This window comes from Crotalus tigris, unplaced genomic scaffold, assembly GCF_016545835.1.
Source record: "Crotalus tigris isolate CLP2741 ecotype Arizona unplaced genomic scaffold, ASM1654583v1 scf7180000018306.2785112, whole genome shotgun sequence".
Taxonomy (NCBI): domain Eukaryota; kingdom Metazoa; phylum Chordata; class Lepidosauria; order Squamata; family Viperidae; genus Crotalus; species Crotalus tigris.
The window spans coordinates 828,731-847,222 of record NW_024096934.1 but is presented as its reverse complement, the minus strand read 5'-3'; the positions used below and the strand labels follow the sequence as shown (position 1 = coordinate 847,222).

The 18,492-nt window shown below is 47.6% G+C and overlaps 1 protein-coding gene across 6 annotated transcripts in view; it reads right to left on the bottom strand.

The window, feature by feature from the left end:
• Positions 1 to 18,492, bottom strand: part of USP32 (ubiquitin specific peptidase 32) — a 218,904-nt gene that overhangs the window by 131,688 nt on the left and 68,724 nt on the right. For all 6 annotated transcript variants that reach the window (XM_039350009.1, XM_039350012.1, XM_039350010.1 and 3 more), the window contains exon 2: positions 14,380 to 14,507. In XM_039350009.1, the coding sequence (XP_039205943.1) occupies positions 14,380 to 14,507 (128 nt within the window). The remainder of the gene's footprint in view (positions 1 to 14,379; positions 14,508 to 18,492) is intronic.

Below are 18,492 nucleotides of genomic sequence, written 5' to 3'. Positions count from 1 at the left end.
ACAAAAGGGATTATTCAATAACTCCTCAAGTGGAATTCAATGTCCTTGGAGAAAGCATGTCCAGGACGGAGAAAAGGCTCTTTAGGAAATGGGGAATTCTTCCTCCAAAGCAGATGGGAGGACTTCAACTGCCAGGATTCCCTAGCCAGCATGGCTGGCTGAGGAATCCTGGGAGTTGAAATTCATCCATCTTAAAATTGCACAGTTTGGGGAAAACCCTGCTCTAAATCCTTCAGAAACAAAAGTGGCTATCAGAGGAAAAAAAAATGGTCCCTGCAATCAGAGGTTTGAGGAAATGCTGTCTTAAAGGAGTGGGGGTCAATTTACCAAATGAGCAGAAATGAAAACCACAAGATTCTCAAACAGCCAAGGCTACTGAAGGCCACGTGGGACATGAACACAACACATACACACACCATCTAATGTTAGTGCCTGGGCTGTTTGCACTGACTCGGTGCATCTGCAGGAAGGGAAGTGACTCAGCTTTGAGAAGAGGTCAGCTTTCAGAAGTCAAGACCACAGTCAACAACCTGGCTTCCTTCCTTAACTACTAAGGATGTGCATTCATCTACAGCAGTGGTTCTCAACCTTTTTAATGCCGCGACCCCCCAACCGGTCGTAAGTCAAAGACTGCTCAACTGGTCGTAAGTCGAGGACTACTCAACCGGTTGTAAGTCGAGGACTACTCAACTGGTGCAGCACCGTTTGGAGAATGGGGCTTTTGGCGGGCTCAGCAGGGCAGAGACAGCCTGGACAATTCCTATTGGCTTTTGAAAGCCAATAGAATTAGACTCTATTCAAGAGAGTCTATTCTATTGGCTTTCAAAAGCCAATAGAATAAAAGGGAGTAGCACAGCTAAGGAAAAGGGGGGAAAAAGTGGCAGACTGCGTTGTTTGGTGACCCCCATAAAATGGTCGTTCGACCCCAAATGGGGTCCCGACCCACAGGTTGAGAACCACTGATCTACGGGTAGCCCTCGACTTAACGACCAAAAATTGGGACTGGAAAATTTCTTGTTAAGAGGTACAGTCATTAAATGGGGCATCACATGACTGCACCCAATTTTATGACCTCTTTTGCCATGGTCATTCAGGGAGGCATCCTGTGATCGCCTTCCTTGCTGGCTTCCCCACTAACTTGCCTGGTCACATGCAGGTTGGGAAGGTTGCAAATGGTGATCGTGTGAATCTGAGACACTGCAACTGCCATAAATGTGAGCCCATTGCCAAGACCCCAGGATGGTGATCACGTGACCATAGGGATGCTGCAACAATTGTTAAGTGTGAGGATCAGTCCTAAGTCCCTTTTTCCAACATCATCCTAATTTCCAACAGGCTTTGGGAAGTCAGCCCCTCAGAGAAGGAAATATTAGAAGGGCAGAAAAATATATTTCCTCAAAGGATCTTGAAGAGGCAGAAAAGCATGCCCAGTTTTTCTTAATAGCCCCAGGTCTCCCTTCCCCAAGCAGAAATCAGCTCTGTAGAAATGCTGATGGAGGCCCCCAGCTAGAAGATCAAGAAGACAAAGAGACTTAAAATCTACATACCCCACCCAAAGTCTAAGATAGGACATAATAGGATTAACTCACAGATGTCAAAGGGACACAGGTCAAAATACATGACACAGGAAATACAAAGCCTCAAAACAGGAACAGGAAACAACTCTAAACAAAAGGCTCCAGAGGGTATAAAAACCCACTCCCTACATCTGCTCAGCCCTTTTTTCTCTCTCTTTTCTGCCAGAGCCATCTTTCTGTCTGGCTCTCCTCTTCAATAAACTGCAACCTTCTTTCTAAAGCAGTCTCCATGTTGTTTATCCCCAGCTTGGACTGAACCATGATGAAGACTTTTCTTCCAACAAGGCGCTAAACAAATGGTCATAAGTCAAGGGCTATAAGTGTACATCAATTCAGATATTGTTAAAGCTATTAAAATCCAAAATATTATTTGCTGCCACAATTTTATTTATTCTTTATACCCCATCTTCGTTTTTTTATGAACTCAAGGCAGCAGACATACATAATTCTCCTTCCTCTTCCTATTTTCCCCACAACAACAACCCTGTGAGGTGAGTTGGGCTAAGAGAGGATGACTGGCCCAAAGTCACTCAGCTGGGTTTCATGCCTAAAGTGGGGCTAGAACTCCCAGTCTCCCAGTTTCTAGCCTGGTGCCTTAAACGCTTTACTAAACTGGCTCTCGGATTAAAGTGATTCTCTATATTAAAGACCGTTTAACTGCTGTTGCAAAGATCTCAGATTTTATCTTACATCGATTTATGGTAATTAGCTTTCAGAGTAAAAACCTAACTAACCCTCAGACACAGAACTTGCAAAATATTGTATTTATTTCTTGTAGCTTGAGGAACAATAGGTATGGCTACATGAGGACCGTAAACACAAAATAAAACCCAACATTTTTTTCCAACACTTTTAGCCCTCTCTGACAATATCTGTGCATTTTTCAAAACCTATTTCCAAATTATGAGGTCTGCAAACTTAATCGAGCCTATAAAAATTGAACACTTGTGCCGTTTTCCAGGACTAATGTGCAACTGATCTTTATTCACCCTCCTTCACAACCCCCCAATTCGTACATTACATTCATGTGTGGGCTCCCACTTCGAATCTTTACTGCTGGACATGCACACAATAGCATCTGCAAGAAATGCTGGCACATTAATCAATAATAGTTTCTGCAGTGACAGAAAAAAAAATCATTAGTCTATTTTACCAGAAGTAAATAGGCCATACCTAGATCTGAATTCGCTTAATGGGAGATGCCTAGACATTTAATCATTCATGCCAGAAAAATCAATACTAGGATATATACACATTCCTTTCTTCCCCACTGAAATAACTTTCAAAATTACAGAACACACGCTTTTATCTTTTTCTCACACCTTTTTTCAACACTATCTATTCCGTTAAATCAGTGGTTCTCAACCTGTGAGTCAGGACCCCATTTGGGGTCGAACAACCATTTCACGGGGGTCGCCAAACAACGCAGTCCGCCATTTTTTCCCCCTTTTCCTTAGCTGTGCTACTCCCTTTTAGTCTATTGGCTTTTGAAAGCCAATAGAATAGATTCTCTTGAATAGAGTCTAATTCTATTGGCTTTCAAATGCCAATAGGAATTGTCCAGGCTGTCTCCGCCCTGCTGAGCCCGCCAAAAGTCCCATTCTGCAAACGGTGCTGCACCAGTTGAGTAGTCTTCGACTTACGACCGGTTGAGTAGTCCTCGACTTATAACCAGTTGGGGGTCGCGGCATTAAAAAGGTTGAGAACCACCGTTAAATTCTTCTCCAGGACCATGAGAGCTAGCAAGTTGCTATAGATCAGGCGGTCTCCAAGCTTGGCCACTTTAAGATTCGTGGACTTCAACTCCCAGAATTCCCCAGCCAGCCGGGTTGCATTGAGAGTGACTGACTGATCCAAAATCACCCAACAGGCTTTCATGGCTAAGGCAGAACTTGAACTCATGGTTTCCTGCTTTCTAGTCTGCTGCCTTAACCACTAGACCAGGGATGTCCACCTTTGGCAACGTTAAGACTTGTGGACTTCACTTCCAGGATTCCCTAGACCAGAGGTCCCCAATCTTTTCGGCACCAGGGACCGGTTCCGTGGAGAGAGGTTTTTCCTCGGACTAAAGGGTGTGTGGTTTTGTGTGCTGCCTGCATCTCGGGATGGGGCTTTGTTTGTTTGTGCGGACCGGTTGCTGGCATGCCGCGGACCGGTACTGGTCCACAGACCAGGGGTTGGGGACCCCTGCCCTAGACATGGCTGGCTGGGGAATCTTGGGAGTTGAAGTCCAGAAGTTTTAAATTTGCTAAGATTGGACACCCCTACTTTAGATTCTAACACAGTGGTTCTCAACCTTTTTAATGCCGCGACCGCCAACCAAGTCGAGGACTACTCAACGATCGTAAGTCAAGGACTACTCAACTGGTGCAGCACTGTTTGCAGAACTGTTTGCAGAATGGGACTTTTGGCGGGCTCAGCAGGGCAGAGACAGCCTGGACAATTCCTATTGGCTTTTGAAAGCCAATAGAATTAGACTCTATTCAAGAGAGTCTATTCTATTGGCTTTCAAAAGCCAATAGAATAAAAGGGAGTAGCACAGCTAAGGAAAAGGGGAAAAAAATGGCGGACTGCGTTGTTTGGCAACCCCGTGAAATGGTTGTTCGACCCCAAATGGGGTCCCGACCCACAGGTTGAGAACCACTGTTCTAACATAACTGTAAAGATTGCATACATTTTAAATATAGGTAGTCCTCAATTTATGATTGTAACGGAGCCAGCCAATTATATCTGTAAGTTGTGACTTTCATAAAACGGGTCGTCAAAGGACCAACTTAATTGCATGACCTTTTTTTTTTTTTTTTTGCAATGATAATTAAGAGTACCCGTTGTTTGCAATGGGGCTTTTTGCTAAAAACTGGAAGTCAGTCATGTGACAACAGGACACTGCAAGCAGCCATAAATGTGAGCGGGTTGCTGAGCAGGTGAAATGCAGTCACATGACTGCAGGTGGGGACGTGAACTTCAGAACTGTGTCATATATATCTTTTAAGGAGGTCCTCTATAACAGTGATGGCGAACCTTTTAGAGACCGAATGTCCAAAAACGGCCCCCTGCTCCTGCTTCGCCTCCCGTCCAGGCTCCTGCCTGTTGTTAAGTGAATCTGGCTTCCCCAATTGACTTTGCTTGTAAGAAGGTCACAAAAGGGGATCACATAACCCTGGGACACTGCAACTGTCATAAGTATGAGTCAATTGCCAAGCCTCTGAATTTTGATCCTGTGACTGTCTTCCAGCCGCTGCTGGGCTAGTATTGACCAACAATCAAGAAGGAAACAATACCTTAACCAAGGAACTACCAATTCAGACAAATAAGCTAACAGTTAAGTAATAGTCCAGTGGTGGCGAACCTATGGCACGGGTGCCAGAGGCGGCACTCGGAGCCCTCTCTGTGTGCACACGTGCCGTTGCCCCAGCCTTGCCTCCCCCCGCGACCCCCTCCTCTCCAGCAGCCCCCGTGAAGGAGAGTCGCCCCCGAGCGTGGCCCACACGGAGCAGCACAGCCAAGGACATGGCAGCCAGGCAGTGTAGACAAGACTCTGCCCTCACGCCCCATCATGAAGTTGATGCTGCAGGGCGTGGGCAGAGGATGTGGCCACCATCGCACTGCTGGGCTGCCTGGGCGATCTGCGGCGGGCCCTGGAGGCGGTGAGTGGCCTTGTGGGCAGGGTGGGTGGGGGATGGGGGGTCAGAGTGGGGGCGGGCAGGAGGGGTAGGGCAGGGGCGGGGCCAGTTTTTGGGCACTCGGTCTCTAAAAGGTTCGCCATCACTGTAGTAGCCTAATCAAGGAATCACCAAGAACACTCCCAACAACACTGACAGAGCAAGCCACTTGTAGATAAACAGAGAGGAAACTCCACTCCCTTCTAGCACTGATGATATTACCTAGTTGGGTACTGAAATGTCTGTAAGAAAACAACCAAGCTCAGAGTACCAAGGACCCCACAGCTCAACTCTGAGCTACAAAGATTCTCTTCTATCTACGCTGAATGATAACGCCTACGGAGCTATGGCCAAAATGACTCACAGAATCCTGAAGTTTAATTGGTTATATGCCATCAAGTTGGCGTCGACCCTTAGGGACCATAGTGACAGACCAACCTAGCCCTTTAGAACACACCTTCAAATCCTCTACAGCCCTAACCCTGGAGGATTGAATATTCCCCAGCATAAGCTGAGTATATAAGAAAATTAACCATCATAATATTGAAAAGCCTTCTCTGACACTCACATAATACAAAAAATAAAAAAATCCCCAAAGGCACAAAATACATAAAGTTATAATTGACCCATGATACTTAAAGCAAGAAGCTTGCATGAGATCACATTTTTGACTTGACAGAAATATCCCGTCAAGTAGCAGGTATAGAACTAACCGGTTAATCAAATGTAAATCTTGCCAGTCACACAGTGCTCCCTAAAGCCAAGACACAAAAGGCCAAATATAGGATCAATTCATATTCTCGTATGTTGTGCCAGTAAAGAAAATCCAGGACAAAGCTGACACAGTGAAGCAACAATCCACTGTGGTTACCCTCTCCAGAATCGCTAAACAAATTGCTAAACAGACTGCACGCTGGGGTAGGAAGACCAAAGGACAATTGAAGAAAATGGGGCTTCCCTATGGAAGATACTCTGCGCAAATGTGGAGAAGAACAGTGCATCTCATATATATAATGTCCTTCAATATTTACTGAGGGAGACCTCATGCTGGTGAAAGAAAATGCTGTCAATGTGGCCTGATACTCAGCAAATGTTATTTAGTTTTAATCCTATTCATTCTACACACTTTACATATGGGCTATATTTCTATGACGGGAGCATGATAGCTCAGTGGTTAAAGATGCTGAGCTTGTCGGCTGGAAAGTAGATTAACGCAAGAAGATTAACAGGTACCACTTCAGTGGGAAAGTAACAGCGTTCCACGTGCCTCAGCCTATAATCATGCTGGCTATATGACCAACGGAAAAAGTTTTCGGACAATGCTCAGCCAAGAAAAGGAGATGAGCACCGTGCCCTAGAAGGGGCGTTGTCTTACCTGAACGCCTTTTCTCAGCAGGATGATGTAGAGTCCAATGAATGAATGGGTTCTATGACGGCCTTCCTGCCTGGCAGACTGGGTAAAAACTTCGGCCACACCTCTTCCTCTGCGTGTGACCCCAGTTTTGACTTAGGCGAGAAACTTTGTTGACATTAACCTTGCAGCTCTTTATTATATATTTATTATATCCCTGCCTAGACCTATCCCCTGGGTGGGCTTGGACTCTACATCATCCTGCTGAGAAAAGGCGTTCAGGTAAGACAACGCCCCTTCTCCAGCAGGATGGCTGTAGAGTCCAATGAATGGGACATACCAAAGCCCTCATGTCCCCCTGGGAGGGAATGTCTAGGCTACCGAACTCTGAGCAGATACGACTTGTTGAAGAACTCTTCTGCCAAAAGCCGCGTCTGCTGCCGCTAGGGAGTCTAAACTGTAATGCCGAATGAAAACCAAAGGTGAAGACCAGGTTGCGGCCTTGCAAATCTCTTCTACCGGTGCTTGCGTTAGCCACGCCGCAGATGTGGCCGCGCTCCGAGTTGAGTGGGCAGTCACATGAGTGGGTGCTGGCAAATCCTGCGATGCGTAGGCATGCGCTAGGCAGGCTCTGATCCACCTGCCTATGGTGGAAGAAGACACCTTCTTTCCCATAGTTGATGGTTGAAAAGACACAAATAATGCTTCAGTCTTCCGGAAAGCCGAGGTGCGTTTCACGTAGAAACACAGCGCTCTCCGCACGTCCAGCTTGTGCCACCTGTGTTCTAGCCTATGTTTGGGTCTTGGACAGAAATCAGGAAGTGTCAGTTCCTGAGATCTGTGAAAGATGCTATTTACCTTCGGAATGAAGGCCGGGTCTGGTCTAAGAACGACCCTGTCTTTGAAGAAGGTACACAGATCCTTCCTTACTGACAGTGCTGCTAGTTCTGAGATTCTCCTTGCTGAAGTGATTGCCACAAGGAAAGCTACCTTCATTGATAGGTGATGGAGGGAACATGATTCAAGAGGTTCGAAGGGTGCTGATGTTAAGGCTAGAAGGACCTTAGGCAGGTTCCAAGACGGGTATCTGTGTATGACAGGGGGTTTTGTGTTAGTTGCCCCTTTTAAAAAGGCATTAACCGCTGGATGATGCGCTAGGGAGGTTAAGTTGTCGCAGGAGAGTATGGTTGAGAGGGCCGATATCTGCCTGCGGATGGTGTTGACTGATAGGCCCTTATTAAGACCCTCCAATAGGTAATCTAGGATATTAGGGATAGATACTGCGGTCGGGTCTAGGCGAAAGGAAGCGCACCACCTACAAAACCCTTTCCATGTAGCGTCGTAAATCCTGTTAGTGGACGCTCTTCGTGATGCCTGTATGATCGATATCACGCCTGCCGAATAAGATTGTTTGGTTAAGCTTTGCCGCTCAAATGCCAAGCGGCTAGTTGTAGCCACTGGGGTTCTGGATGCACAAGCTTGCCCTGACTGAGTTTTACCCTGTCCGGGGGAATCCTCCACGGAGGTGAGATCGAGAGGTCTAAGAGGTCGGCAAACCACGGGCACCGTGGCCAGTGAGGGGCAATGCAGACTATCTCTGCGCCTTCCAGAATCAGCTTGCGTATGGTCGCCGGTATTAAGGGCAGCGGTGGGAAGGCGTACAGGAGTTGCGCCGGCCACTGACACCTGAGAGCATCCGTTCCCTCTGATCCCGGGGACGGGAATCTGGAGAAGAACCTGGGGAGTTGTGTGTTCTTGTGATTGGCAAATAGATCTAGATGTGGTTGTCCGAATCTCCGGGAGATCTCCTCGAACAGAGCCGGATCCAGACACCATTCCGACTGGTCCACCCTGGCTCTGCTCAGGGAGTCTGCCTGGGTGTTTGTCTCTCCTGAGATGTGTTCCACTCTGATGGAACTCACATTGGTTTCTGCCCACCGAGCCAGAGCCAATGCCTCTTTCATTAGTTCCGCTGATCGCGTTCCTCCCTCGTTTACATGTGCCTTGGCTGCTATGTTGTCTGTTAGTACGAGGACGTGCCTCCTTGTTACTAGGTGTGAGAAATGACGAAGGGCCAGGTGGATGGCCCGGAGCTCTAGCCAGTTGATGCTGTGTGACAGGTCCTTCTGTCCCCACTGGCCCTGTGCTATCTGGCTTCCCAGGTGCGCTCCCCAACCGAACAGGCTCGCGTCCGTCGTGAGTGTGACCCTGTTCGGTTCCCTGAATATGCTCCCCCTGAGTGTCGTGGGGGATAGCCACCATTCTAGTGATCTCATCACCTGTGCTGGTACCAGCACTCTCCTGTTGGAAGTGCTGAGGTTCCTCCTCTGGTAGGGTAGGAGGAACCACTGCAACTCCCTTGAGTGGAGCCTTGCCCATGGGATGATGCCCATGCAAGATATCATCTTTCCCAGGAGCTTCGAGAGCTGTTATCAAGGGCACTCTCTTGATCTTTTGAATTTGGTGAATCAGCTTGGATATGCTGATCCGTCGCTCCTGGGAAAGGTATACCCTGCACTGTGACGTGTCTATCACCGCTCCTAGGTGTTGCAGCCTCCTTGAGGGGATGAGGTGGCTCTTGCTTAAATTGACCGAGAATCCATGCCCCTGTAGGGTTCGGATTGTGGTCTTGAGATCTGCCCTTGCTTGTTCCTGAGATCTGGACTGAATCAAGATGTCGTCCAGATAAAACTGTACGCGAACCGGCATCAGCCTGAGATGGGCTGCTATTACAGCTAGGGTCTTGGTAAATACCCTTGGTGCTGAAGATAGTCCGAAGGGTAAGGCCCTGTATTGGTAATGCCGGCCCGCGTAGGTAAATCTGAGGAATTTCCGGTAGCTGGGATGGATGGGAATGTGTACGTACGCCTCTGTGAGATCTATTGAGGATAATAGATCGTCTTCCCTGACGCTGGCTAGGATGGATTTCAATGAGTGCATCTTGAACTTCCTGTACTTTATGAAATGATTCAGGCCCTTCAGGTCCAAGATTGCTCTCCACCCTCCTGATGTCTTTGGAATAACGAAGAGGATAGAATAAAATCCTCTTCCCTCCTCTTCCTTTGGTACCCTCTCTATGGCCTGAATTGACAGGAGGTGAGCTATGGCCGAAGTTATCAGCCTCGTCTTGTGTACCTTTCTGGAGATGGGACATCTGATGAACCGGTTTGGTGGGGGAGAACAAAAGTCTAAGGTCAGGCCATGCCTGATCGTTTCCAAGACCCAGGCATCGGTGGTGGTCTGCTCCCAGACCTCGATGAAGTTTCCTAACCGACCCCCGATGGGAGTGTCCTGTTTGGCGTCACTTGGTACGCTTAAAGGATCTGCCTCCCGCTCCCCTATATGGGCGTCTGGACTGGAACTGGCCTCTGGCTCCCGGGCTTTGGCGATCCTGGGTTCGATCCTGTCTCGGATAGAAGGATCGTGAGCCTCTGGGCCAGTCCCAGGATTGCCCTGATCGAAAGGGCTGTCTCCATTCCCAGGGGCTTCCTGGGCGGAAGCCCTGTCTCCGGAAATCCTGACTGCCTCTCCTGTCTAACTTCTTTGATGGGTGTACTAGGATTTTTTTCTTGTCTCTGCCTTCGCTGACATGTGGGTCCAGTATGGACCCAAATAAGGCTTCTCCACTGTACTTGGACGTCGATAGACGCCATTTGGACCTCAGGTCTGTCTTCCAATTTTTGAGCCACAGTAGCCTACGTGAGGCCACTGTGGCCGCAATGGATCTTGCCGCATATTTTGTTGCGTACAGTGAAGCGTCAGACACGAATTGAGAGGCCGCGAGGAGCTTGGCCAATGTTTGGTGTACTCTGACCTGGTCTGGAGGCACCGTGCCTTGCAGTTCCCTCAGCCACATGATACAGGCCCTCGCGAAGAATGATGATGAAGTGGCTGCTCTGGCCGCCCAGGCTGCAGCCATGTGGGAACGCCGGAGGGAGTGTTCAAATTTCTTCTCCTCAGGTTTCAAGACCTCCGCCATGTCTCCTGGAATCGCGGAGGTAGAGAATAATGAGATCAAGGGGTTATCTACAGTAGGAACCTCTAGCATGTTCGAGAAGGAGGGAGATAGGTTGAAGAGCTTTCTTTCCGCGCTATTAGGTGCCGGCGGGCTTGCAAGTGATGACCATTGTTCCTCCAGCGTGGTCATAAAGACCTCCGGACAAGGAATGTACTTATCCTGTGGAACCTTTTTGGCAAATAGAGGATTGGCCTCCCTGCTTGTGGAGGGCTTCTCATCCTGTACTGATGTTAGACTGACCGTGGAAACTGCCTTTATCAGGAGTGATTTTAAGAGCGCTGGGTTAAAGAGGCCAGAGCTCGTCGCCTGCTCAGGTGCGGTCTCCTCATCCTCCGAGAGGGGCATGTCTGACATGTCAAGGTCTACTGAGTCACCCTCTCCAAGTTGAGAGGAAGTCTCAGAGATGTTGGTAGGGGGTGGCCTAGCTCGCCCCTTACGGGGTGTGTGAAAAGCCACTTGCCCCTTAGAAGCCATGAACTGGGAGAATGCATCCTGCTTGAATGCCTGAAATTGTGCCGACCATATGTTCTCCTGCGCTTTGTCTCTGGGTTGAGGCGCTGGGGTGTGGTCAGGTGAAGAATCTGGTGAGGAGAGAGTGGAGGAATCTAACTGTTCAGTTTCCCCAGGAGGAGACCAGGTCTTGAGCACTTCCTCGGCAGTAGGTTCTGTGCTGGGTGCCACCACTGGGACAGGGGAAACCGGATTTGTCCCATTGGCATTGGTTTTCTGTGCCCTGCTAATTTGTCTTTCTAAAGCCAAATGTCTCCTCAAAGCCTCTCGCTCAGCCGTTTTAGACTGTCCCTTCTGAGTAAGGTGCTTTGTTTTAGCCTTCTTCTTCCCCCCCCACCTCTGATTCAGAGGATCTGCGTTTTTGTTGTTGCTGTGGGGGGGACAATTGAGGGACCTGTGTGACTGAATACGAGACATTGTCTGCCATTGTGCCAGACACCCCGAGTAGGCAATGCCTGGAATGGGGGAATGAGGTACGCAGATCAGATGCAGATGCTTGGGGCTGTGCCCTCTTCTGCCTATACAAACAATGGCCGGACAGACAGGATTCTTTGGACAGAAGATCCTGCAAGGCAGTGACTAAAGGTCACTATAGGAACAGTCAGGGAAAAATATTCCTCCTCACTTCCTCACCTAGTCCAGACAAGAGCAGTTTATATCTCTCTCTCCCCCAGTCTGTGGCTGTAGCAGCAGACCATGATCAGAACGGTTCTCTTCCTTTTCCCTCTTCCTTCCTCTTGCCTCAATTTCTTGAGGAACCTCAGATCCTTGCCTAAAGGTATCCCTTTTTTGTCTGCAGGGAAATGGAGTCCGGGTAGTAGCCCCACCCCCAAGGGAAAATACGGCGGGAGATCTGCTTGTTCAAAATGGCGAATGGGAGGAAGCCACGCCTCCCAAAGGTAGCCCGGGAAGCCACGCGGTTTAAACAATGGCGGATCCTTGAATTCAACAGTAAGGAAGACTCCTTGGGTTTTAAGGGGGCTGCGCCTCTCCTCTGAGGGAAGGAAACAGCGTTAAGGCTCTGTTCTAGTCAGGGCTGCTTTTCGCGCCGCTCAGCTGATCGATGCCGAGCGGCGCCGCGGTTTGCCGCTTCCCGCGCCGCTCAGCTGTTTCACGCTGAGCGGCGCCTCGGTTCTGTCGGCCAAGCCGAGCCGGCCACTCAGCTGTTTGGCGGATCGGAGGGCGACGAACAACCCGGTGGGATCCCCGCGCCAAACAGCTGCTCGGCGGGCCGGATATCGACGAGCGATCCGGCCCCGTTCCAAGCCTCCCCTGCTAGCCGCCCTGACGCCCCACTCACAACTCCGCCGATCCTGGCTGTGCCTTTTAAGTTCTATCAGCTGCCAGAGAGCTTTTCATTCAAATGGAAGGAAGAGGATTCCTTTCTTTTTCTTTTGGGATAAATTCCTATTGTTCTGAGAGCTGCTTCTCGCACTTCTACCAGGCTTCGAGACTGAGTCAAAACTGGGGTCACACGCAGAGGAAGAGGTGTGGCCGAAGTTTTTACCCAGTCTGCCAGGCAGGAAGGCCGTCATAGAACCCATTCATTCATTGGACTCTACAGCCATCCTGCTGGAGAACAGGGCTTTTCAAGCAGTGGTAAGGGTACCACCTGTGGTACATTGGCACCTGGCAGGTGGTACGCAACCATCCTAGAAAAGTGGCAGCGGGGGAGGGGAATGAGCTGAACCGGTAGCAGCACCGCACAAGCCTGAGCGAGAGATGGCTGGAGCTGCAGGGCGGTCAGGGCTCAGCGAAAGCGCCAGGATCAGTGCCAGGCTCCAACTAGAGCTTGGTGCTGATCCTGGTGCTTCCGCTGAGCCCTGAAAAAGCACCAATTAGCTGGAAAGCAACACTGATCCTGGCACTTCTGCTGAGCCCAGAAGAAGCGCCGATCAGCTAGAATGTTGCAGCATCTCTAGGGTCTTGTGATTTACATTCAGATGTTTGGCAACTGATTCATATTGATGATGGTCACAGTGTCCCAAGGTCATGTGAAGTGACCAAAACCTGCTGCAACCACCCAGCAGACGGGGGGGGGGGGAAGAGAAACCAAACACCCCCACCCCCCCTGCCAATCCTCAACAGAAATGCTCACAACAATGAAAATCTCGGACAGGAGGAAGAGTGCCGCCGGGTGGGCAGGCAGGTGTCTTGCTTGGCTGTGGCTTGGGGGGCACTTTTTTCAGGGCCATTGTAACTTCGAACAGTCACTAAGCGAACTGTTGTAAGTCGAGGACTACCTATACTTCATCAATTTTTTCCTCTTTTTTTTGGTCATTAAGTTTTTGACACCTTGCTAGGTGACAGGTGGTCCTCGGATATTGCCATATCCTAAAAGTGGTACAATGGATGAAAAGGTTGAAAAGCCCTGGACTAGAGTTGGACACGACCACCAGGGAAACCTTTATCTTTTTATATTTCGATAACCTGTTTTATATCTATTTTATTTGCTCGGTGTTGAATGTTCTACGTCTACAATTTGTAAGTGGTTCTGACACGAATGAAGAAAGATCTTCTCCAGAGATCTGAACTCACTGGTTTGATGAACATTTGAGCCCACCTGTAACCTGCACACAGGGCAGTTGAGTCAGTCTAATGCAGTGGTTCTCAACCTGTGGGTCGGGGCCCCATTTGGGGTCGAACGACCATTTCACGGGGGTTGCCAAACAATGCAGTCTGCCATTTTTTCCCCTTTTCCTTAGCTGTGCTACTCCCTTTTATTCTATTGGCTTTTGAAAGCCAATAGAATAGACTCTCTTGAATAGAGTCTAATTCTCTTGGCTTTCAAAAGCCTATAGGAATTGTCCAGGCTGTCTCTGCCCTGCTGAGCCCGCCAAAAGTCCCATTCTGCAAACGGTGCTGCACCAGTTGAGTAGTCCTCGACTTACGACCGGTTGAGTAGTCCTCGACTTACGACCGGTTGGGGGTCACGGCATTAAAAAGGTTGAGAACCACTGGTCTAATGAATATTTCAAATTCAGCCCTGTTGCCAGTTGGCAGGCAAATGTGGATGATGAATTATTTTTACGTACAAGAAGGCAAGGGGATCTGCTTTATCCCTGAACTACGCAACTCTGAACGGTGCCCAGCGACATCAAAAGACGGGAACCTGCTTTGGCCCTTTGGGGACAAACCTCAATATATCCTTCGTGACATCTTTCTTCACTTGGTATTGTTTTAAAACATAGATTTCTGTACTGGGTGGATTGTGGGGGCAGCAGGGGGGGGAGGAGATGGGAAGGTGGGAAGAGAAATTACCTCTGCAACTTTTGGAGGAACTCCATCTCCGAGAACTTCCCGAATGAAGCACTGTTGGCTCATGTAACACGAGAGTCCGCAGGTCCGCTTGAAGGCATCTTTCAGCCGTTTTAGCTCTACATCCGTCACTATATGGAAAAGAAAAGAGAGAGGGAGAGGAATTAGGCACATTTATTTTGAAGAAGGACTCTGTTCTGTTCCAACCTATGTAAGTCCTTGTTACTTCACAAAGACAATCCCTCTTTTAACAGTAGACTGGAAAATAAACCCTTTTTATTTGAGTTACAGACCTGATAATTGTCCCAGAAAACAAAAGCAACAGAACACTTTTCCGATGGAGACCTTGTCCAAAAGCAAAACAGAGCACGGGTCAAATAGGAAATAACTCACAGGCAAAATAGACAAATCATGATCTCTTGACACTGAAGTTCTTTGCAAACTGTTGTTTCCGCCACCAGCCCTGCCCACACATTTACATATTTACAATGGTTGCAAATGCCCCAGGTCAGGGGTAGGCAACTTTGGCTCTTTTATGACTCGTGGACTTCAACTCCCAGAATTCCTGAGCCAGCCATGCTGAGGAGAAAGGGAGAGGTTTCCATGTTGAGCCATGCCAGCTCAGGAATTCTGGGAGTTGAAGTCCACGAGTCATAAAAGAGCCAAGGTTGCCTACCCCTGCCCCAGGTTAATACGATTGCCGTTTTCAACCTTCCCATTTGGCTTCTGACAAACAAAATCAATGGGGAAAGTTGGAAACGGCTTAATGACTGCACGATTCACTTCACAACTACAGCAATTCGCTTAACAACCGTGACACAAAAAGGTTGCAAAATGGAGCGCCACTCACTTAACAGCTACCTTGCTCAGCCACAAAAATGTTGGCCTCAGTTTTGGTTGCCAGTCAAGGACAACCCGTAATAATACTGAAATTGATTTGATTAAAATTAAACTAGTTGCAGTTAACTATTATTTCCTATGTGTGTTTAATATTTTATTGTCTCCTTGATTTTCCGGAGACAGGATTCGTTCCCTTGATTACACACACACTTTCTTTATCAACTTTCTCTTCAAGAGCTGAATCAGGAGGATGTGTTTTTTTTTTTAAATATGTGTCGAGGGACGTAGCAATAAGTGCATTAGAACCAGCAGCTACTGTCTAGCATCAGACACAGCTTCTGAAAATGATATGCACCCTGTGTCTAGTTCCTAAACTTAAAACATGCGATCAGCTGTTTCTTGTCCAACTCCCCACATCTGTGTGGATATTGCCTTTCAGTGTGAAAAGAGCTGAACAGCCTTTTGCTATGGAGCTGGATGAGGGATACACTCGTTCCCAGAACAAAGCTCTTAACATCCAATTAAAAATTGAAGCTTCATAAATATTGTGAAGGGATAAAAAAACAGTTGGCGTTATTAGCAGACCCTTGAAAAGCAGTTGTCAAGCTGGGCAAGTTTAAGAGACTTCAGCTCCCAGAATTTCCCAGGACTCTTGAAATTAATTTACTGATTAGCCTTTGGATTCAGATTCATAACAAGGCTAGCCATTAAAGAAGTAGCTGAACAATAAAACCATCGGATTTTTCTCCTGTGCCTTTTCAGGGACATATATTTTTCCTCAGTCATTCCATTCACACTTCTTTGCGGTCATGGTTTTGGAGTTATTTCTGGCCTTAGGTTAGCTTATTGTAGTTTCCCTCTTTCCTACCCTCCATCACCCAGTAAGCCTAAGAGATCGGCACATCCTTCTAATTCAGGGGTCCTTAAACGTGGCCGCATTGTGGACTTCAACTCCCAGAATTCCCCAGCCAGCATGGCTGGCTGGGGAATTCTGGAAGTTGAAGTCCACAAGTCTTAAAGTGGCCACGTTTGAGGACCCCCTGCTCTAATTTTTACAGAAATGGCAATTCAGACCGTGAAGTTTATATACAGGTAAGTCCTCAGCTTACAACCATTTGATTAGTGACCGTTCAAAAGTACAATGGCCCTGAAAAAAGTGACTTATGACCATTTTTTCACACATGTAACCGTTGCATCATCCCTGTGAATTCAGACACTTGGCAACTGGCCTGTATTTATGACGTCGCAGTGTCCCAGTGTCATATGACTCAGTTTTTCAACCTTCTGACAAGCAAAGTCAATGGGGAAGCCAGATTCGTTAGACCCGCTTCACTTTGCCTACCGACCAAATCGTTCTACGGAGGATGCTTGAAGCACTTACTCATGTGCGTTTGTTGTTTGTCGACTTCAGTTCAATGTTTAACACAATCATTTCCCAGCATCCAGTAGACAAACTGGGCCTTTTAGGCTTAAACACCCCTTTGTGCAACTGGATTCTTGATTTTCTTACCAACAGGCCCCAATATGTGCGAGTTGGAACAAATATTTCTAATGCCATTTTCTTGAGCACAGGTTCTCCTCAGGGCTGCGTCCTAAGTCCGCTGCTGTTCACTCTGTTGACCCATGACTGTTGTGCTAGGTTTGCCACCAACCATATTGTGAAGTTCGCAGATGATACAACAGTAGTGGGCCTTATTCAGGATGACAAGGTGGAAGCTTACCTCAAGGAGGTTGAGGGTTTGGTGAACGGGTGTAAGGAAAACAGCCTAGTTTTAAATACCAGAAAAACCAAAGAGATCATTGTCGATTTCAGAAAAGGCAGGCACAGCCACACTTCTCTGTGCATTAATGATTCACCTGTGGAGATGGTTACCAGCATCAAATTCCTGGGCGTGCAGCTAACGAGTAGGCTGGCTTGGTCACTCAACAGCGAGACACTGGTGAAGCGGGTACAGCAGCGCCTGCATTTTTTGCGTCGCGTGAGAAAAGCACATCTTCCTTCTCCTATCCTTACCACTTTCTACAGGGGGACGATCGAGAGCATCCTGTCATACGGCATCACGGTCTGGTTTGGAAGCATCCTTGCTTCGGACAGGAAGGCGGTGCAGAGAGTGATGAGAATGGCCGAAAAGATCATTGACAGTTCCCTCCCTCCCATCCAGGACATAGCACAGAAGCGTTGCTTGAGCAGGGTCTGCAGGATTATCTGGGACGCTTCATATCCTCTTCCCGGCCTGTTTTCCTTGTTCCCTTCTGGGAGGAGGCTTCGTGGTATCCGTAGCAGAACATCCAGATTCAGCCATAGTTTCATTCCATACAGCATTAACCTTGTGAACTCTCAAGCTCCCTCCTTCCGTTATATATTCAAGATGGACAGTATTTAATATTTATTTGTTACGTATATGTAGGGGTGTGGATCTATATATATGTTGTATACAGTATGTTTAGGTGTGTGTCATGTATGTGTTTCACTTTGAGAGCAGGCAACTAAATTTCATTTTTGATGTGTGCCGTTGTGCCCACAGTAAAAAAAAAATGACAATAAAGGTTACCTTATCTTATCTTATATTATCTCTTATCACATCACTCAACAACCGGGTTACTGACTTAAGAACTGCAGTGATTCACTTAGCCATAGTGCCAAGAAAGATCATAAAATGGGGCAAAACTCATTTAACAATTGTCTCACTTGAGCTCAATGGTGGTTGTAAGTCAGGAACTATTTGTATCCCATTCTGGTTTCTGAAGGACGACTGCAAACAGACTGAAAGGATTCCAAATTCTCATCTATACAAGCACCTGATGTAGATGAAATTTGGTCTTCTTCCAGCAGGCCAACTGCACCGCTAACATCTGAAAGTCTTCACCAATAATAAATATAAATATATTGTGAGTTGAACACCCACAAGAAAAACCAAAGATGGTTTTTTTTTTTTTGAGGCACAGCCAAATTCTAGAACTAGATTCTGATGCCAGCCGCTGCATGATTTGTAAATAATTATTTCTCTTTCAGCCCACCATGTAGCTGGCACGGATGAAAAGACTTTCAGTTCCAAATCCAGATTTCAGAATCTTAAAACGATTTAAAAATCTTTCACCGAGATGGGGGCGTAACCAGAGCCCCCTCCCACAATGGGGGCTCTGTTTGCAGGAGATGCCAGGTTTAATCTTCTTAAGATTTACTGTCCTTAATAATTAATGGAATGCATACTGCTACACGGCCATTTTCCGGCTTGCAATCCTAGCACTAATAAAAACGCCATGCCCTGGGCCATA